At 41.5% G+C, this 22,248-nt stretch overlaps 1 protein-coding gene across 1 annotated transcript; it reads right to left on the bottom strand.

The window, feature by feature from the left end:
- Window positions 1–6,097: 6,097 nt before the first annotated feature.
- On the bottom strand, window positions 6,098–17,595 carry UTP6 (UTP6 small subunit processome component; the record flags this gene model as incomplete). Its single annotated transcript, XM_082008139.1, has 19 exons — window positions 6,098–6,319; window positions 6,898–6,970; window positions 7,263–7,329; window positions 7,416–7,525; window positions 8,107–8,187; window positions 8,864–9,043; window positions 9,212–9,289; window positions 9,990–10,069; window positions 11,055–11,236; window positions 11,827–11,908; window positions 13,164–13,245; window positions 13,621–13,698; window positions 14,280–14,398; window positions 14,949–15,012; window positions 15,774–15,821; window positions 16,473–16,565; window positions 16,652–16,693; window positions 17,302–17,386; window positions 17,504–17,595. 19 exons carry the CDS (start codon window positions 17,593–17,595, stop codon window positions 6,162–6,164), a joined length of 1,794 nt encoding a protein of 597 aa, XP_081864265.1. The 3' UTR covers window positions 6,098–6,161.
- Between the last annotated feature and the right edge of the window lie 4,653 nt (window positions 17,596–22,248).

Consider the following 22,248-nt stretch of genomic DNA (forward strand, 5'->3'; position numbering starts at 1 on the left):
CAAACAAAGAGTCCAGAAATGCACTGACACCTTAGAGCTAGCACCTGCACTCTTGTTTCCAGAGGTCAAGCATGGTCCATTTATAAACAGCTCAGAAGGAGCCTAAGCAAAACTTCGGAGATGGTGCAGCATTCCAGCCTTATGCAGAACTCTGCAAGCAAGCCAAAGGGCTTGACATGACTCAATCGGTGAAGAACATAATCCAACTCAGAAACCAAACTTAGTTCTGACCAGGGTCAACCTCATTCATCAGCGTCATCAAACTGGCCAGTCTCAGTCATTCTAACGGGTGGCGTAAAAGCAAGGCAAGCTGCATGGTGACAGCCTGGGTTGTAAAACGAATCCTCTCGCCACGAGTATGAGGCCAAAAGATTATTTTCCTGAAAGCTTCCACAGTGGAAATCACCAGCATCTAAAGAAGATCAAAGAAAATATTTAAACCATCTGAGATACTTAGAAAAACTAGTGGTATAATGTAGATTATTTTGCAGGTCTACAGCATCTTCCAGTTAAGTATTTCAATTTGATCTGCCAGCACTCATGAATTAGACCGACAAACAAAGAAAACAGAAAGCTGAATTTGGCAACATCTTCATTTTAAAGGAGGTTCTTGCCACCAAGACAAAACAGTTTTCCAAAACCCTCAATGATATACCTGGGTTCAGAACATCTGACACCAGTCTTACAATGCATGCAGTTCTTCTACATTCTCTCTAGGCATAAAAGGCTCATGAAACCATCACTTTTATTTCCCCTCCCCCTCCCCACTGCCTCCATAACCACATCCCAATTAGGCACCCTCCAAACCCTTTAAGAACTGGGTCACTGGACAGAATGGAAAGGTAGGGTCCTGTAAAAGCTAGCTCTGAACATTTCTACTAGGCTAGAATTAAGCCTAATAAGCCTGTTATTTAACCAATCTAGCACAAAAATAGGGCAAAGTCCTTTAACAGAAGCAAAAGATTGCTAGCCAGCAGACACTGAAAGGACTGAGCAAATTAAAAGCCCAGAGTACAGGGCAGCAGAGAACCCCAACACAGTGCATCCACATGTCAGCCTTGCTGTAGCACTGCCAAACAAGCCTTCAAAGCAAGCATTTTTAAAACATTTTTTAAAAGCCATAAAATGACCGACCAAGCATGTTTTTTTATCTGTAGCAGTTAACTCAGACACTTGTACTCAATATCCTTCACAAGCACCTGAATCCCATAACAACAGCTTCCTTAGTTTGTGGGGATTTGAAGAGCATAAGCTACAGATAGGAATGAGTTAGTTAAATAAAGGAAAAGAACTTGTGACAGTGCCATTAAAAAAAAAAAAAATGCAAAACACTCCATAATGAGCAGATGAGAAATTAAAAGGAAAGCCCAGGATGGAAGAGAGGGAAACATCTAAAAAGGAAACAATCTTTTTCTCAGATTACCCAGTGTGAAAAGCCACTACAGTATTTCCTTTTTAAAATCAGAATTATTTTATAGGAAGTCTGCAAAAACTTTCCAACTTCCTTCTGTTATCAAACAATGGAACTTGAATATAACAGCCATTTATGGAAGTAAAGTAAACAGAGAATTGATATTTTCTAAGCCAAGAAAGGAGTGTTTGTATTAATAACAAAAGATACACATTAATGAGATGAAAATGGCAATGGTACTATTCTGTGTCAACAAAGACACAGCAGGTCACCACTGCTGGCTAAACTCCATTCACTTGTTCTATCCGAACACACAGCCAGGGAAATGGAAGATTGAGACTCTCGGTTCAACACATGAGTTACCATAAACCAGTTTAAAAACTGGAGAATTAATACAATGCTAAGGACATGCATGAAACTGCTTGTATCCACTACCACCTTTGTCCATGGGACTGATCATACGCACAACCATTTAAGAGGATCAAGCTTCAAAAAGCCAACCAACCAACAAAAAAACCCACAACCAAAAACCCTTACCCCAGACACACCAAAAAAACCTCTACAGAAAAAGCAAAAACCAACCATATTCAGGACAGAGACTGAGCGCTTGTACTGCTCCCCTCCAAAGAACTCCATGCTCTAGAGGGACATTACAATGTACAGTCTGGATGAATTTTCTTGGAGAAAAAGAGGAACTCCATTTTCACAAAAAAGTTATATTTCTGCTGTCGAGAATAACAAAGATACACTACCGAGTCCTAGTTTCTGCAGAGAAACTTAATACACGCATTCAATTCCTCTCCCCACTATTCCACTCTCTAAGAATTGAAGTGCTTAAGCAAGAGTTTCGTGTGAACTTCACAACACTGCCTTTAAATCCTACATTTGACAACAAAATTATGCATTACAAATCCATGAAGTCAACCTACAACAACAAAAATTGCTTCCCAAAATAGAACATGGAGTTATTTAAACACATTCTCATGCAAAGCACCTACCTCCAATCACATACTATCGAAAAGTCAAATGAAGCAGAAGTAAATCTGTACTCACCATAAGGATTACATTCAGAGTCCTCCAATTCTTTATCCCAGTCTTCCACCTCGTACACAGAAGCATTCTGCAGCTCTGGAAAAGTTATAGCCTCAGGCATACTGGAGACTTTACCACCCATGTCTTCCAGGTCAGGATGTATGTGAACACAGTCAACAGGAGAGCCACTGACATCATTTTCATTGTGAGAGATATCAGAGAATCCACTTTCTTCAGACTCGCTATCAAGAACATTTGGAATATTCTTCAGCAAACATTCTAAAACCAATAGAAAGAGACAACAGAGATACTTAGGAATTAAACAGGAACAATTAAATGCTTAGCATGCAATAATTCAGACAGGTATACAAACGCACTTCGTGACTACTAATCTTATAATATATGCAATTTCTTACATATGTAACATCACTAGAGTGCTGCTTCAGGTTTCAGATGCTTGGGAACATCAGACACAGGCTTGCATCACAACACTAGCCCAACTCAGGATTTTCAACAAGCTCTTGTTGGAAAATAACTCTTTAAACTAGGACAAAGGACCCAGCAGTCTTGTTTCACCACATTCACCTGTTGGTATTTTTAAAAATAGGTATGTTGAAAAAACACAGCTCTAGTTTAAAAAAAAAAATGTAGCATTGATTAATTACTCTTGCACCTCGGCATACACAAATACCTACACAGAAATAATTCAGTGCAGTAACTGAAGAGGCATATCCCATGCATCACCAAAGAGTTTAAGTATTATTTCCTCACGGAGAGCGTGAGTTGTATTACTCACTGTCTGCTTTGTTTTGTCCCAATATTTTAGGCTTACCTTTTCTGGGCTTCCAGGTCATAGTTTCTCTCTCATTAGGAAGCTGCTCCTCCTCAAAGCTTGCAGACTCAATGGCAGCTGCCATCACCTACAAAACAGTTTTAAAGAATCCAGTAGCACTTTTCACTGATCCCTCCAGTAAGTCTCATGCAACTTCTACTGCATTTGAGTGTTTCTGAGCCCTTGAGCATGACCTGTTTGTTTGTTCCCTTGATGAATCAGAGGTTTTAAACCAGACAAGCTTTCACTTCAGAAAGCAAATCTGCTGAGGGATGGCTCATCCTGCTGCTGCCATCAGCCACACCAGGCAGCAGCCAACACAGAACTGCCAGTCTCTTCAGTCACACCCATAATCCTGCTGCCATGCTGAGTTTTGGGAACAGGTCCCAAAACCGACCCAAAACACACCCGTTTGGGAACAGTAGCAGACTGTGAAAGCTGCAGAGGTAACTGAAGACACGAGGAGTGGAATGAGTACAAGCACTAAAGACTATTAACCAACGACCTTGTGGGAACCGACATACCAAGGAGATGGGACAGGGCCAGACCCACCAGCAGCCCTGAGGGGCTGGGAAAAGATGGTGGATGCACACTTGGAGAATGGAAGGTAACACCTCAACTGGTTTCGTGGTCCCCAGGAGAGGAAAGAAAGAGTGAGTTATCCCCACTACTTCCACTACCACAAAGATGAACTCGCTGAAGGACAGCCCATGGCGGCGGGTGCGGGAAGCCGGGCCTGCAGGTGCTCCAAGAGCCGAGCCTGGGACGCCTGCGGCCGGGAGGGGCCTGACAGGGGCCGCGACCAGCGAACAAGGGCAGAGCGCCGCATACTTCGGGCAAGCCCGCGCCGGCGGGCCCCACCGCCTCCGCTGCCTGCTCGACCTCCGCTCCCCGCCCCGCAGGAGCCCACCACACCTGCCGAGGCGGCGGTGCCACCAGCCGCGCCATGCCGGCCGGCGTTGAGGGAGGGTCCGCGCGCGGCGCCGCCGTGAGGAGACGTCCGCCTGCCCACCCGCCTTCCCGCCCTGCCGGAGCCGCTCGTCCCCTCAGCAGCGGCGCCTGCGGCCGAGGCACGCAGCGGCCGCGGGCAGCGTCGGGCGGGCGGTCTGCGAGGGTAGGGCGGCGGAGGTGGCCGTGCCTGGGCCCCCGCGCACCGAGGAGCTCGGTGCGACACCGGTCAGGAAAGCGGGTGGAAACGACGCGCCGCGGGAGCCCCCGGCAGCAGAACGACGACGGCCTCTCCCGCCTCAGCCTCGGCGCGTGCCCGCAGCCCCTTCCACCTCTCCCGCCGCAGCCGCGCGCAGGGCCCGCCGCCGCCGCCTGCGGCTTCCGAACACGTAGCGTGTGGCTTCTGCCGCTACTGCGGGACGCTGCCCGGTGAAATACGGACGTGAGAGCTGCAAGAAAACAGCTTTCCACGCAAAAAGCTGCAAATAAGACCTCAATGCCTCGCCAGGCTCTGTGGCTTTTGAATCTTGCCGAAAGAGAAGCATCTCCTTTAGGCCCCGTGCTAGCAGCATGCTCAGAGAAAGCGTTAAGAGATGGGGAGCACCTGTGCGGAGCAGATCTGGTACGTGCTTCATGAACAGCATCAGCTGAATGTGCTGGAACAGGAAACACCTGTCACTCAAAGGTGCTGCAAGTAGTGACACAATTGGCAGTTTTGCAAGGAACCAGAACAGGTAAAGGAAATGGGCCCATTTTCAGAAATGGTGGAGTTACCAGCTTTGCAGGACTTAAAAAACAAAACAAATAAAATCCCCCAAACCCAAACTTTGCACTTAAAAGCTTTTTGTTGTGCAACTGAAGAAGCAAGTCAAGCAATTCAGGGGAGGGAGCAACATAAAAAAACGGGGAGAAAGCATGATGCCAGACCCTGAGAGCTGAGAACGAGCAAGGAGATGGAAGATGGTGTGGCTACAAGCTTGGGAAGGATGAAGCAGGACATACTTCAGATGCCACAGAAGTAGCAATCTCAGAGGCTGTTGCTCCAAACCTTGTTTCCACCTAGTCAAAAGTTACTGGAATTCAGAGCTGGAGTTTCTACTTATTTGAAAAATCTTAAAAGAGCCATTTCTCTGTATTGTCATTATTGCACTGTTCCATCACTGGGAAATTACATAAACTATTGCTGCATGTTCCTATACTTTCCCTAGGCATGCTCTACTGGTCCGAGGATAGAGTTTACGCTGATTTATTTGGTTTGACATGGGAAAAATGTGGCTCTGCAAAAAGCTAAGGACAGCGCTGTCTCAAAAACCCATTACCCATTTTTCAGGCATTGTAGACAGACAGTTGAAGCGTGACAGTAGAAAGTTCTGGTCTACATCAGGGACAGTTGTAACATCTCAACTCCCCTCCACATTTCATAGTTACTCTCAGAATTCCACCTCAGGATGCAAATACTAAGGTTACAGAGGTTGTTTTTGAAAAGAGGATTACAGATGACTTCAAGGTTAGGAAGCAACAATAAATGCCATAATTTTACAGATTGTTTCTCCAGTGTTGCACTTTTAGTTATTCAACTTAGTAACTCCCACAGGTGTACTTTCCATAGGTTTGGGGTTTTTTTGCATTGATGTGCTGTAATATTAGCTTTCCAGAGCGCAAAAGCTGATGCGTTATGACTATTCCATTTGAGTATTTAGGCAGGAGGAAGTTTGCTCTCAGAAGCCTGAACGAGGAACACCCTCAGAGCGCCCTTTGCTTTCTCCTCTAACTGCGCACTTGAACTTGCCACTGGCAGAAGCAAATGCGGCAGATGACTGTTTTTCCACATATGCAAGGCTGTAAAGGTACACTTTAATATGATTCAGGCACATATTAACCTTTGTACAAAGAAGTTAAAAAAATCTGCACTGTCATGTTGTAACTATTTATAGTTTTTCATAAATGTCCAGTTTGCAATAAAGTGTATTTGGAAACAAAGTCTTCCACCAGGTCTCCCTGCAACATCTTCATAGCTCGCCAGTGAATGCTCCCACAGTTTTCTGGTTTGCCTTGGGGATGACTTAGCTCCTCTTTGACATAATCCAGCCAGAGATCTTTAAAAGAAAAATAGAAGTTCTGGTTAGGTTTTGATTGGATATTACTTAAACAAAACGTACCAAACCTAACCTAGAAACACTCTTTTTGCAAGTGTCCTTGATGCTAACGCGATGAGGTTTACTTTGTGAAACTACAACCCCCTGCCCCTTGAGGACCAGAAGCCTGGGTTCTACTCCCCGCTAGAATAGTGATGTCTTAAGAAATACTGAAGCAATAATTGAGCTGTTTACTTTCTGAAAAGGAAAATGCAAAAATCTTGATTATGAAAACATAGCTCCATACTGTTTGCAAATCCGAATTAAAGGTGATATGCATCTCTCATGCCAGCCAGTGTCAAAACCTTATTTGCTAGTAGTTCTGCTGAAGCCATCCCACTGTGAACGACCCTGGACTAAAAGTGAAGGGTCACTGCAGAGTGTCACGCACTTAATGGCACAGAAGAAATAAGCTCCACTCTGCATGACAGCAATCACAAGGGCAGAACAAACAGCTACCTTTTGAAACGCATGAAAATAAGAAAGGCAGCACTGAATGAATGCATGAATAAATAAATAAATAAATGAAATTCCTGTACCAGAATCTGTTGAACCAAACTCTCTCAAGGCACGTTCATAGTATTCTCTCAGATGAAGCATTTTGCAGGATTCCTAACAAAGAAAGGTATTAAAAGGCCATTTATTTTGTACAGAAGTGAATCTGCAGCTTGATTAAATTCTTACAAAGAAAGAGTCATGGTAATTACATGCACACACGCACACTGCCAAAGATTAGTTACCATGGAACTTGGTTTTGTGTTACATGCTATGAATCAAATTCAGAAGACAAATATGAACTGATCACAAACTAATGACACTACTCATAAGCTGTTTCCTATTTAAATCCAAAGTTAGAAGTGTATTTTACAAATACAACGCACTAATTGGATATTCAAGAACTTACTTGCTCCTTTTCTATTTGGATCATCTTCCTGAAGAAGTCAAGTGAAAATGGACGATTTTCACACAGGCTGAAGTAAAAACATAAGTAATTTTAGGCTTCAAGCCTTTTAACATATGCCCTAGAACAATCAGATTTGAAGGTTTTATTTGTCACCTGGTGAAGACTCTCTTAGCTTTCTTATAACCACCACTTCTGTAAGTCCAGTCAAGATACTTCTCCTTCATAGTCACAGATTCAGCAGGAGTTATGGCATGTAAGGATCTCTGCAAGTTTGGGGGGGGGACGGGGACGGGGACAGGGGGATGGGGACGGGGACAGCAGGACAACAAAACAGAACAAACCCATATAAGCTACGATTAAAAGGCAACAAAGGAAAAGAAACCAAGTAGTACCTTCTCCCTAATTAGGCATCTGACATAAAGCAGATCTCAAGCTATTATTGCCTTAAGCTATTTAGGGAATTTACAGTGAGATTAAAGTCCCAGTTTTCTTCTTGAGTTTTCTGTAACAAGGCTGATGTTTTCACAGAGATTGGAAAATTCTCTTTTCCATGTTCAGATAGACATCTGAAAATAGAGCAGAAATTCTAGACCACAAAGTAAAAGAAGAGTCCATCATTGGTTGTGCTTACAAACATCTATATGTCTTAGAAGCATGGGGACAACATGTGTGCTTATGAGCCTATGTCCAACTGATTTTTGGTAACATACAGAGTTTTACCTGAAGTTCTTTGATATCAACACATCTATGAAGAAACTGCAGTATAAAGCATTTGTTACATGTTCCATCCACACACATTGTTCCCGTTTATTTACACTGTCATAAAAAGTAGGTTTCTAAGTACCTGGTAGAGAGCTTCTGTGTCTTCCTTGCTGCTTGTGCCTTCACTCCATTCTACCCAGAGGGTCCATAATGGCAAAGTGCCCTACAAGGTAAGCCGATAAATCAAATTATTGAAATACAGTGACTGATTTACAGAAACAGACAGCAACACATCCACCAGGTTCTGTATTACAGCTGCTGTAAAAAATGTCCTTTAGACATAGCTCTTGGACAACTTTGGACTGCACACTGAAATCACTTCTTCACTTACAGGACAAATACCACTTAGCTGGACAGCTGCAACACATGTTGCCAGGGATGAGACACAAGTTCTTCTGCATCACCACAGTACAAAGGTAACGTCCGAGAATAGCAAGGAGGAAAGAAACAATCACCTTCTTGTTTCCTCTCAGTAAGAGAGCACATAGCTAATTCAAGGCTTGAAATACTACACACACAAACAATATATCAGCACAGTGAAGAACAGGAAATTAAGACACAAAGAATACCAGCTGACTGCTAGAAGAGTATGCAAAATGTCACCTATGCGCATTCAGACTTTAAAACTGTGAATATGAAGTGAATTTGCAATTCCCTAATGCTGCTGAATGCAATGTGCATGTGAAATGTCAAGTTCTTATTTTTTACCTTAAAAATAGTTAGGGTCTTTGAATGCCTTGTAAAGGAAAAAAACAAACAAAACAAAAACCACACAACTCAAGTATCAGAGGTTTCCTGTCAAGACTAATGCGGGCAAAGTCCGTAAAATCAGCACAGACCTTAGATTTGAGGTGCTTAACGGCTTCTTCAAAACATTGGGTCACATCATCACTCTTCAGTTGGATCAGCACCTGCAGCCTCATCTGCCACGTTTCCACTGACAAGTTGAAGCGCTTAGTTGCAGCTTCTGCCACCTCTGTTACCTTCTCAAAGAGGTTAGACTCCAGTAATAGTTGAAGCTAAAACCCAGCAGATACAGCTAATTACCACAAGAGAGCTGTAATACCTTGTTAAAAAGCAAGGCCTTGAACACAATATTGCCCAGATTTCCATCTACTCAAAATGGTAGAGACAGGCATGCAAGCAATGCAGGACAGTCTCACAACCTATTTTTCTGTGTCTCTTACCCACTGCTTATAGAGAGCTTCTGGCAGCAAACTGGGCTCATGGGCTTTGTTGAACACACTCAGTGCCCTCTCCAGCCTCTAGAACCAACAGAGGAAAAAAAAAGTATAGAAAAAAAAGCTTTATTCCTGCATATACCAGATCCCAGCATTGGGTCGCAGCCCAGTGGATCAGTGTATCAACATGTCACTGAAATTCAGTAAGAGTTACAGATCCAGTGCTTTCGGTCCCTGCATACATTCAAAGATAAAGGGGAAATTTGAGCATTTGAATTGCATCTCCTCCTTAAGGAGCAGAACAACAACATAGCAATGTTCTTTTACTATATTAAAAGGGAACCAAACTGCACAGGAAGATTAGTTAATTCACTGAGTCATATCCAAGCACAGATGCATAATTAAGGTGCCCACGTGTCAGCACCAAATTTTGATTAGACTTATTTCCAAGAATCATTTTAATTCATCCTTTTCTTTGAACAAGCACAGGTCTGCAGGACTGTCAGCAAATATTAACAAGTTTGCACTCTTAACTGTCATCCAAAGATGTCACTGTACTTGACTGATGAGGCCGGTTGATGGCCAAGTTATTCATGTTCAGGAAGGCTACATGTGAGTCTGACAGTAAAAGTGATTCCCTCAGATGGAGACTAATTTTTAATGATGGCCACAGTTAATTATTTCTGATAAAATGCTAAAATATATTTGCTTCTTGTCTGATGGATTACAGAAGTCAGTAAAAATAGGCATGATTTGTTACTATGATTTCCTAGCAAGCTTTTACCTTTTTCTTTAATTCTTCACTGTTGGTTTTCCTGTTATATCTCTCTAAGCAAAAGGTGATGTAGCATTTCCACATATCCTCTGTAGAATCAAAGGCATAATATCACACTTTATAGAATCACAAGAGTAAGCACAAATATTTGTCTATAAGGAATACAGAGAATCCAAGCACTCAGTGTTAATGCCAACTATGTTTTAAAAAGCTGTATTATAAAAGAGGCCCTACATTTATAACACTAACATTTAAAAATGGCTTTGCAGTATAAGATGCAGACAGTAGCTCTTTTTCTAAAGAGCACCAAGCTCTTCGTTCAGCTGAAGCTTCAGCACATGCTGTCACAATGGATGTTCAGTGTACAGTTGCCTGTAGTTTTCAATGGGCCTGCAAGAGTCAGGACACTCACAGGCAGTTTAGAATATCCTTCTTTATCTGCCTGACTTTAGGGCCAGAAAAATGATCAGAGGGATGGAACACCTCTCCTATGAGGACAGGCTGAGAGAGTTGGGGTTGTTCAGCCTGGACCATTAAAGATCCCTTCCAACCCAAAGATCCTATGACTTCAAAGGCTATATAAGCAGGAAGTTTGAGACCACTCCACAGATAGAACCTTGGTAGCTTCCCTCTTCTGAAAGTAAGGACAATGCCCAATGTTGAAGTTGGATAGCCACTCCACTGGCAACTCAAAAACATTGCTCACACACAGCTAACCAGCAATACACTTGAGTTCTACAGGTTTTATTTATTTAGGAAATTTCCTCTATTCACAACTCCCAAACCTCTATTCATCTATGGGCTTCTATTCTCCTCATTGGTTAAGTCACATTAATTAAAAGCAAACAAGCAACAAAAACCACTTTCAGTTAAGCAACTCCTTTGAGAGTATAAATGCATTGGAAAATAACCCAAATAACACATACAATAGATCCCCAAAAGGTAGTATCTAAAACCTGCTTGCCTTCTCTTATGGATGGTAGAGCCTGACAACACCTACTTCAAAACTTTCACAGTATACAGTATGCTGAAGTACCAGGAAAAAAAAGTTAAAATTAAGGTAGAACATTTCACCTGTTGGGACTGCTCTCACAGCCTCCTCAAAGACTGCACAGCATCGTTCCTCTCTCTGTGTCATTTCAGATACTTTCATCTGTTTTGTGATGTGTTCTGTGGACTGCAGGGACCCCAGCTCCAGCTCATGACGGGCCATGTAGTCCCATGTAAGAGGATCATCAGCATACTTGGTCTGCAAACTAAACATACCATGTCTGTAATACCACTCAACCCTCATTCTTCTTTTGCAGGTATGTTTAAAAGCATTGTTATATTGGTGTAGAAATGTACTTAATTTCTAAGTAACCAAATGCCAGAGAAAAAACATTTTACCCTTCCACAAGAGAAAGACAAAATATTAGCCTATTATGTTTTTTTACTTAATATGGATATTCTCCAGTAATGGCATGAACTAGACAGGAAGCTTTCAATAGAGATGTTTCTTTCGAGAGAGGAACAACTAAAGATGCAAAAGAACCACAAAGTACACTAGGAAAATCCACAGTTTCTGCAGTTAATTTACAGAAACTAAGCACAGTAATTATTCAGTGACAAAATTCTTCTTAGCAGCTTCTCAAAGCCTTTTCTCAAGTTAGAGACAAGTATTCTTTTCTTGCTTGCCTCATATTTTGTTTTTCTTAAAGGATTTCCCACAGGCCTTAACATTTTATTTTTAGAGGAACAGCCTTTAGCTGTTAACCTGTCAACTCACTATAAATTAGAGAAGTTACGAGAACATGTTTCTTAAAAAGAAAAAGTAAAAAAGAGAAACCACAAAGCCACACCTCACCTTTCAAGAATTTCTTTTTGCAAATCTTGGGTAAAATCAAAGAGCTTTGCAATAGAAAGCACAGCCAGATGGAACTCAACACCTACATTTCAAGAGGAGGGGGGGGGGAAAAAAAAAATCAAGTGGTGTATTGCATCCACTGCACACTTTGCATTTCTCTCTCTTTGCAAGCTTTTGTCAAGACACAGATAACATTTAAGTGCCTAGGCAGATACCCTTTTCTTTTCTATAAATCTGTTTTCCAGCTGTATGATAAGTCATGTTAGGATGCTGACTGCCTGACAATATTCATCACAACTTCATGTTATCCAGTTACCAAAAAAAAAGAAAAAAAAAAAGAAAACAAAAAAAAGAAAAAAAGAGAGGCAAGACATTCCAGACTCCAAAGTGATAAACTAGTCCTATCCTGACATGCTTAGAGATCCTTCCAGCTTGGTTCCACTTGCAAGTTTAATCAGCATCTTCTCTACTTCTACTTCTCTACCATTTGACTCTGCCATGAAAACACAGAAGGCACAACACTTGGGACAGACCTCTCCAAAGCTGCACACCGTATACGTCAATGAATTATATCCATCCATCTTGTATCTCCACAACTTATCTTGGAGAATACCAAGTGACAGGACTTGACATAATTAGTTCATTGCAAATTCCTATCAGCCATCACTCACCTTCTTATTTTTAGGTGCTTACAAATCATTTGCATGCCTATTTATTCCACTATTTCTCCAGGAATTTAAAACTTTTCCTGTAATTTCCTCTAATGTCCTTTTTCCCCACTACTTTACGACATTTTTATTATATTTTGCCCATTGTCCTCCAAAATATCTCCATCTATCGTGGTTTCTCAAAGATATGCTACTACTTTGCAGTTATTTTACCCAATTGTCTCAATAAAACGCGTGAATTTTACCAAGCCTCGTTAATCTAACCTGTTTTGTTATTAGTCTGAATTCTAGTCACTAGTGGTAGCTGCTTAGTTGTGATCTAATGTTCAGTAAACAAAAAAGCAAAAAAGATGTGTAATTCTGAACTGTCCTCCCTTTATTTTTTTAAACAAGCTAGTTTTGACACTGTAAGCCCAGCACCTATGCTGCTTCAGCCCAAAAGCTGCTGTACCGGAAGAGGTGTCAACCTGCAGAACAGTTATGAAATCAGAACTGTCAGCACTATTAATTTATACTTTGGCATTATCCAGGGTCTACTGAAGAAATGGTATATTTGAAAATATATCTTAGTGTGTACACTGGAACAAAGTTTCTCTCTGTTACCTACTGGAGAGCTGAGTTAAAGGTGACAATTTTCCTATTAAGTAACTACAAGAAATGTTAAATCACCTTTAATTTTTTGAGCAGCATCCCTGTAGATTATGCGAGCCATTTCCCCATTGAGAATCTCTTCAGCATAATTGAATTCCCCCTGCAACATCAAGCATAACATCACTGAAAAAAATCGCTTCCCTTTCTCAGCTACCATTTTTGCAAACATGCAAAAAACTTACAAAGAAATAAGAGATAGTAAGTTTAATTACTCCTTTCCAGACATTACTATTAAGTTTCAAACTGGGGAGATGTAACAAAAGACTTTACAATTGTAAAGAAAAATCAATGTATGAGGTATTTGAGCTGAGCATCAGCAAACACTTAAAAAGCTTAACACAGGCACAGGACATGAACAAAAACTTTCTCTAAGCTATTCTCAAACAAACCGTTAATACAGATTCCTTAAAACTATGCATTCAAATGTGTGATATGCAAACAGACAATAGCTCTTAAGTAAGTTTAGCTGACCTACCAAGTCCATCTTTGCTTGTTCAAACTCTTTCTTTTCCTTCCTCTGTTTTTCAGCATGCATCAGCTCCATTCTGAAATACTGCAAGAGAAAGAATAAAATTAAATGACTGTGGAGGTGGGGTAAATCATAAAACATCTAAATCCACAGACATGGTAAAACAAGCTCTGAGGAGCTACTAATCAGGACTTTGCAAACATCCCACAGATGTCTGAGAGCCTTGGTTTTTAAAGGTTTGTGCATATAGCTATCTGCCCTACATACTTACTCAGAAATTTCCCACATGTAGAAATTACCACATTCTAGTCATTCTTTAAGCCTTAACTTGCCCTCAAAGAAAAGCATGTTCCCTAGAAAAGGCTAGGGATGCCAGATTTAATCCAGAGAACTATGTCCTAGCAGAGCATACAGTACTTTAAAGGGAATTCTAACACATGTAACAGTGTAAAATCCTCACTCTGCGTACATAAATACAGGATTTGCTAAACAATTGATGAATACCACCAGTAAAAGGTACTTTTTTTTTTTTTTTTAAGATCTTTTTGACAACGTTTCCCTACTGATGGCAAAACAAGTTTTCTGAAACCAATCTGAGAAATATGCTGGACTGATCTGCCCTGATTGATGAAGTAATTGGTCGTAGAAGAAAACCAGGAACTCACTTCTTGATAAAGTTTTGGGCACTCTGGATGGAAGCGCAAAGCACGAAGGAACAAGTGCCTAGCACTTTCTGATGAGAGTTGTGTCTCCATTTCCCATTTTGCTGCCATAATCCACAGTGCTGCAACATATGATACAAATAAATTCATTTTAAGGCAAAGGAAGTGGTTGGTCATGAGAACCCATTTTGAGGCTACTCTCCAGAACACGCAGGTTGTTTGACATACCCAGCCCAATGTAATCCATGAGCTCAGCAATGGAATAAGACTGATTATCTCCCATGTAAAACCGAGGTAAAGGATGTATCTACGCAGTTAAGCAGATCCAGAAAGTTTAACTTGGTATAGCTACAGATCCAACGACAAAGATGTCTTCAAAAGCCAAAAAGCAGCCATGAGTATTCAACATCTCCTGTCTCTGAAACGTCTACCTAGTCCCCAGTCTACCTAGGAAATGGTCATTCAGACCATGGGGACTCCTACCTCACATCACCTTTTAATTGCTCAGCACAATCCCTGTCAGAGGCCCGCTCTCTAAAGGAGCAGCAAGGCAAAGAAAAGAGCAGGAACTTTTACCCCCAACAGCTTTAACTGAGATCTATCAAAACTTACATCAACACTATACAATATATACCGAGTCATTTATGCAGCACTCGCCATTGTTTTACTGACCTGGTTTATTGGGATGAATGGCCAACATGGAAGAAAACACCTTACTAAGCTGATGTTTTGCATTCTGTAAAAAAAATTTTTGTTGTAACCGCTCTAGTATCAAGCTGAACCACCAGCACGAAAGTTTTGTTATGAAAGGTTACAAGTTGTAATGCAATTGTATTGGAAAAGACATTTCTCTGCCACTTTATCTTCAGTAGAAAGTTTCTCTTACTTCTTGAATATTGACCAACTTTCAAATGTTACCAGACCAGATTAGCGTAATTAACTCAAACGTTTCTGAACTACACAGCTAACATAAATGTTGCCTAAGTTACAAACCCATAGTCTCACTGACCACTTCTGAGGTAAAGACTGCATTTTTCTTTGACCACTTGCATTACTACGACAAGGTCACTTTCTTCAGTACAGAAGGCTAGTGACTGAATGCTAACATGAAGACTTGCACAGGGAAGTTTAGCCACTGTAAGAAATGTTTGGAACAAAATCACAATTCACAGACAGGTGATCCATTCATTCCAGTGAAGGTATAACCAATATTACGATTCTCCCAAACCAAATGGTACCCAGATTCAATGCAATCAGCCTCACCTTTGCCACCTGCAAGCATCAAATTTCATACTAATTTGTTCCAAGTCAAATTCTACACTTACATACATCAGCGAAAATCCCAGGCAGCTACAATAATATTATCAAAATTATTTCAGTATTACAGCATGTGGCAGTAAAGTCTGTACCCTTGTCTTGTAATTCAAGTTCCAGATGCCTGATTAAACACTAATCCAGTATCTCAAATCAGGTAAGATTAGCATTGTGAAAACTCACCCATTGCTTGCAAAAAGCAACATGTGAAAGCCAAAGCTGGATGTCTTCCTGTTGGAAATGCAAGGGGGAGAGAATCACCCTTAGAATAAGGCGAACACAAAATCACTTGCACATCGACAAGCAAACAATATGCTCTTGGTACAACAACTCAGCATGCAGAGAGAAGGGACTTTGAATCTCAAATTCCTTTTCTTTTTCCCCCCCGGATCTTCAAATTTCTGCAAACTATCTGAGAAAAGCTAACCCTCCCATCTCAAGATCCTTTCCTTGCAGCCTCTCCAATAAAATCTATGTTACACTGAATTCACTAGAGAGCTCACTGTAATGGTTCCTGAGGCACCTCACTTAGGTTTTATCATTAGATAAATTAGACAACCTTTTCCTAAAGCAGCTGAAAGTTCTTTTCATTCTGTTCCTAGTCCTTGCAAGCAGACAGACCAAACTCGCACTGCATTACATGGCTCTATACAGCTGAGGACTAATGACTGAGAAAGGACATAATATTGTTTGTGTACAAAAAACAAATGATACAAATGATCTACTTCTAGGCTACTGCTAACTAGTAAGACCAAATGTCCACTTAGTTTTTCTACTATGTTCTTCTGTATTATTGCAAATATTTGGTGGCAATGTTATCTAGCTAATTTTACATACCTAAAGGGCATTTTTCAACCTATCAGTATAAACAAACAAACTTACTTTCCATTTTCCTGTAGCACGGTTGAAGAGGCTATGGACTCTATGTAGAATAGAGTTCTCAATTTCATCCTTCTTATACGAATATCCAATGCGCTAGGAGGAAAAAAGAAGTATTAATTTTATTGCAATAGAAAATTTGACATAAAATATTTTGCACTCGAAATAACTGACAAACTTACGGCTCTTCTTTTCTTGATCAGTTCCAGCAGGTTAATTTCATACTGAAAGAGGAAGAAAAAAAAACATTTAAAAGCAAATGAGGAGACACATAACAGTAAGCGAAAAAAATACCAATCAAGTTTTTTTACAGCTAATCAAGTGGACAATAAAAATTACATCCAGAAAAATGTAAGCAACAATTTTCCGGCCAGACCACTACATTTCTAAGGCTGACTGAAAGTAAGCTTGAGTATTTGTATTGCACATATTTCAGACTTGAGCTGTTACCACCCCACATATTCCTAGAATGCACAAGTCAAACTTCTAACACGACAAAAAATTAATTGCACTTAACTACAATTTGCACAGCACATCAGGGAACTGGAGTCTATGCATCTCTGGAGAGAGAAGAAACTAGCGGAAGAAGTCACAGCAAGAAAGAAGACTCTCTCGTCCCAAACTCAGGCACCAACTCCTGGCTATGTTTCATGCTTTGGTGTGTCTTAACAGCGTGTGCCGATAAAACACGAGCAAACACTACGGCCAGGTGAGGGAAGGCCTCAAGAAGCAGGTCTACGTGGTATACTTTCCTACGTGGGTCACTACAAACTTCTAACTGAGCTGGATCTGCAACGTAAGTTAACACGCTCTGCTCATCAGCAAAGCCTACCTGAATATAGTTAATAAAATCCTCCTTCCGAAGCGCTCTCCGCTGTATTTTGTACTCCAGCGCCGAAGCCTTCCTCAGGACGGCCCTGCGGGAAGGGGAAATCAGCGACCGGGGAAAGCCCGGCCGCGCTGCGTGCGCTCGCTGCCCCTCGCCGGGCACCCGGTCCCGGCCCCGCTGCCACCCCGGCCCCCGCCCGGCTCACCTGATCTCCCTACGCGTGAACAGCCCGACCCGCTCCAGCTGCTCTAGCTCGGGAACGCGGTCCTCCAGCCGCTGCTCGATGCGCTCCGCCATGGCGCCTGCACCCGACGGGTCTCACGCGTGCGCCCGACCCGGCCCCACTTCCGGCCGCGCCGCTCTGCCCCGCCCGCCGCCTTCCGGGACGGCGCCGCTCTGTCGCCCCCTGCCGGTCCCGCCGGCAAACGGCAAAAACGCGGCAAGGGGAACCCGCGACGCCAAGGCACGACGGGTAGAAGCGCCCGGTGATCGCTCAAACTGGAAACCGGTTCCAAACGTAATGGCGCTGGGGTGGGGAGAGTCCCGGGAGCGGGGAAGAGGAACTTTAACGTTTCAAGAACCGTAAAAATTTTGGGTGCTCTCACATGGCATCTGCTGCAGCCACAGGCAGCACAGAGCATCTGCCCAGGCTGGGGCGAGGGGCCTCCAGCCCGAACCGCCACGAGCACGTTGCCTTCAGGTGGGACTCCTCACGGGAGAAATGGCTCTTCTCTCCCACAGGGCACCTTTCTTCTGAGAAAATTAACTATAAAACCAGGTTTTTATATTACCGTAACTGCCTCCTGGAGGAAAAGGCAGGAGCTGTTTCTCTGAAAAAGCACAGGGCGACGAGGCAGTGGCGTAAGGGCAAGAGGCCCTTCGTATATAATTATTTGTATTCTTTACATATTCTTCGTATATAATAGCCAAAAAAAAGCTGTGGGTGAGCTTTCCCTTTTATTATACTATAACAGCTTGAAAAGTGTTGCCAAGCACAGAATGAGAACCTGAGCGACTGAAATCTGTTAAAAAGGCACATTAAGACAAAACACTTTACAAGAACTGTGAAGAACAGTGGTCATTTTTTTCACCTGCTATGACTTGGATTCATGGTGGTTTTTCTAAATATTGGGCGCCAACTGTAAAAAAAAAAAAAAAAAAGTCTTACTGGGAGAGGTTTAGCAACTTTTCACTCAGACAGGAGATAGTGACACTGTTTTCCAAGAAGTGATCAAACAGGAAAGCTACCAGGAAATGGGGAGGCACCATCTAGTCACACGACCAAGACCTATGAGCTACTGAGTTCAGAGCTTGGTAGCTGAGGCAGCTCTGAATTGCAGCTCTCTCGTGTGAAGGGACCACTTGCCCACCTCGCAAAGACAACAGCAACTCCTGACGTACACTGTCCACCCTGGCAGCTCCTGTGTCCTACGCTGAACTGCCCCAGGCTAAGGTTCTGCATATTTCAGTGCTATCAATTCACCTTTATATACTCAAAATATTCACAATGGAATGGGCAAAATACAGCAGCTACCCCAGAGCAGCTGAGCCATCCCTGCAGCGGAAGGAAGAACTTCCCAGAGCAAGGGCCACCGGAGGGGCAGAGCGGGGATCGGCACAGCCATCCCAGCACAAGCCATCCCCACTTGTGAGGCAAAGCCTTCAATCTCTTGGGTGAGATTTCAGTGTGTTCACCTCCCACTGAGTTCAGCTTTCAGTAATCCTTCTCAAAGTGGTGCTGTAAGAATATTGTTCATGATCATCAGTAACACATTAATTATATAGAGTTTGACTTCTTTTGAGATGCACCAGTTCAAACTGATTATCATGTAAGTCCACAGACTTCACTAAAATGATACTTAAGGAGGACTACACTGGGCATGAAAAACAGTATTACCATACTGCAAGAATGTGATTGGAATTACTACACTTGATTGCTTAACTTCATTTATTTTGACATTTCTGGATCTGACTGCATAATTTTATACTATAAAAGCATTCTGTATTTGGAGCATATCTGTCATCATGCACTTAGATCACAAGATGTAAATGAGAACACCACATGCAGCATAGGTGTTCAAAGCTTAAAAGGTAGATGTCAGTCATTACCTGGAAACCTCCAGGAAATTCTATTCCTATCTTCTTGCTCTCCTCATTCTTTAAACACTAAGCTCTTCTTTGGCTGAAAAACACCAGTAATTGTGAGAGACACAAACATAAACAACAGTCTTTTGAAACTTTATGGTTGATCATTCCGTCAGTCTGAAATACTGTTTTGTGATCAAACTACAGTGTTCTGTCACCTGCAGTCAGTTAGGAACTTTGAAACTCAAAACCAACCATCAAGCAATCCATGACTGGTTTAAGGTAGATGACAGAGAAGTGTGTGTACCCTAAGGGGCAACAGGAATCTCCACCTTGAATTGTGCCTCCAGAATTCAGTCATATGCACATATTTACCAACAGGTCTTTGACATATGTGAGAGTTATTCACATAGTATCCACATACCAATAACAATGTGTGTCCAACAATGCCTCTTAGGGCATTAAATCCCTTGTTAGCTCTTGTCAAAGCACCACAGTATCATCTGATAGAAGTGTACAGGCATAGCACAAACCACTCTGCAGGACCCATCACTGTGGGACTTGAAGAAAGAATGGTGTGCACCAAAACAATAGACTCCCCAAGTTTCTAGTTTAGGGGCCTAGTATTTCCCACTCAAAAACACACGCAGAGTGAGTAACAATAAGATTTAAAATACTGAACTAGTTGATGACCTTACAGGATTATTTACAAATAAGATAGATCACAGACTGATTGAAAACATTTTCTGCTCCTTCAGATATCCTTTCTCTCCTGTAAATGGAAAACGTGCAAAAATAAAAACGCCTTTCCTTTTCTACCCCCAGCAAAACAATCCTTAGAACAATTAACATAACGAACTGTCAAAAGTGTTCAAACCAAAGTGACAAATGCAGTGAGTGGCAGGCAAGCCCAGCCCGACCCACCAGAACACTGCATGCTGGATTTGTCATGCAAATCAAAATGGAACCTGACATGCTCTTTGTTCATTTTCCTTTCAGAAAATCTACTTTAAATGCCTCCCATGTGCCTTGTTTTGGAAGCTGACATTCCAAATGCATCAGTGCAAATTAAGGGAGGGATCCATTACCAATAAAGACGTTGTGATACAGCGAGTTTCAACAAATCTTATTGGGAAGACTGGAGATACAACTGCTGCAGCTTGCACCTGTAGGGTCACTCAATTTGCTGCTGCTGTTTCTTTTATGAAGTCTCTTTAGAAAAATTCCATCAGTAGGTCCTTGCAGGAGAAATTCTGGCAAGCTGTCACAGCTTAATATTTATAGATTATAATCTGCAAGCAGTGAATTGTGAATTAGGAATACTAACAGTGTTTTTACTTTAAGTCTTGTCAATATTAAAATGCATGAAGGCTAATGTGCATAAGGCCAATATTTAAATTATAAATGGATGTAAATAGATCTTACTTATATCTGCTATTTTACTACCTGAATGCATAAACAACTAGAGCTTTTTAGAATATGCCACCAGATGCAAAGTATTTTACAGTTAACTTATACTATATGAAGATGCCTTTTAAACAATGAGAGTGATTTCTGACCTCATGAAACTTCCACTGACTTCAGCTGAGCCAGTGGGACACGTTTTTAACAAAGCCCTTAAAGCATTTGCTGAGAATGTGGGGCTTTGGTTTAAAAATACATGAACACTTCTGTTAATAAAGCAGCTTGGAATTTACTCACAAAAATAGACTAACCCAAAGTTTGGACTATATTAAGTTCCCTAGTTTTGTAATTAAAACAATTTACATGCAATTTGGTTTCACCGCTGCTAAAACCAGCAGTCAATCTGCATAAACAGTGGTTTCATCACTGCAGTTCCACTCTAAGCCTCCAGAAATTTATATTTAAGACTATGCAATTGGTCACTTGGACTGCTCCATACCTACTTTAATATTGGTACATGTCCCTGTCCTACACAAACGTTTTTTGTTCCATTCAAGACAAATGCTTGAATTTTTTATGCAATGCTTTACTCATGCAGCTTGTTGGTCCTTACCCTGCAGCATTAGATCTGAATGTGTCCTAGAACTTCACTCACTCACCTCTTCTTGAACTATTACTGGTTAAAAAAAAATAAAAATTAATTCAATGCCTTAACAGAACTGACATTAGAACATTATCTGATATTTACTCTTATGTATAATCTCTTAAAAAGGCAAGAACTGGACTTTCTTCTCTGCATTGGTTCTGAACTTGAATTTTTATGAATCAGATTGTTCTTCCTACTCATTTTGAGGCATTCTATATATTCTATAGTTGCCCCAAGATCAGAACATCTATACACAGGGAATTTTCAGTGAAGGGGAATGATGCCTCTGGAATTGTTTCCTTTCCAATTCACATCTGGTACTCAGTACAATATCCATCTGTTTATTCAGGGTCTCCAGGGGCTTGTACAGTAGTGGCTATAAGTATGCCTTTTAATTTGATTTTGTCATTGGGCTGATTCGTAAGTTGTTCACAGTCTGTCTAAATGCAGCAGGGCAGTTGTAACTAGTCAGTCATCATATTCTAGTTGCCAATTCATAATCCAGTGGAATGCCAGTCGCATTTCAACATTTTAAAACTGTATCAGTCATCTCCTACATACTCAAAAATTGTCAACACTATGAAATGTATTGCTTAATTAACTTTAATTTAATATTATTTCTTGCATGTACATTTGTACTTAGGATTGTCACCAGAGCTCTCTAGAGCAGAGTCGTGCTAATCTTAATTTACTCCACTGACCTCACTCACCTACTACTGAAGAGTAGGTGAAATTGTGCCATGGCCTTATGTGACCTGGCTATATCATAAATAACAAGGCAGGTAAAGACAGAACTTCCTCAGAGCAAAGCCTCC

The sequence above is a fragment of the Phaethon aethereus genome, assembly GCF_964289735.1.
Source record: "Phaethon aethereus genome assembly, chromosome: 18".
Classification (NCBI taxonomy): domain Eukaryota; kingdom Metazoa; phylum Chordata; class Aves; order Phaethontiformes; family Phaethontidae; genus Phaethon; species Phaethon aethereus.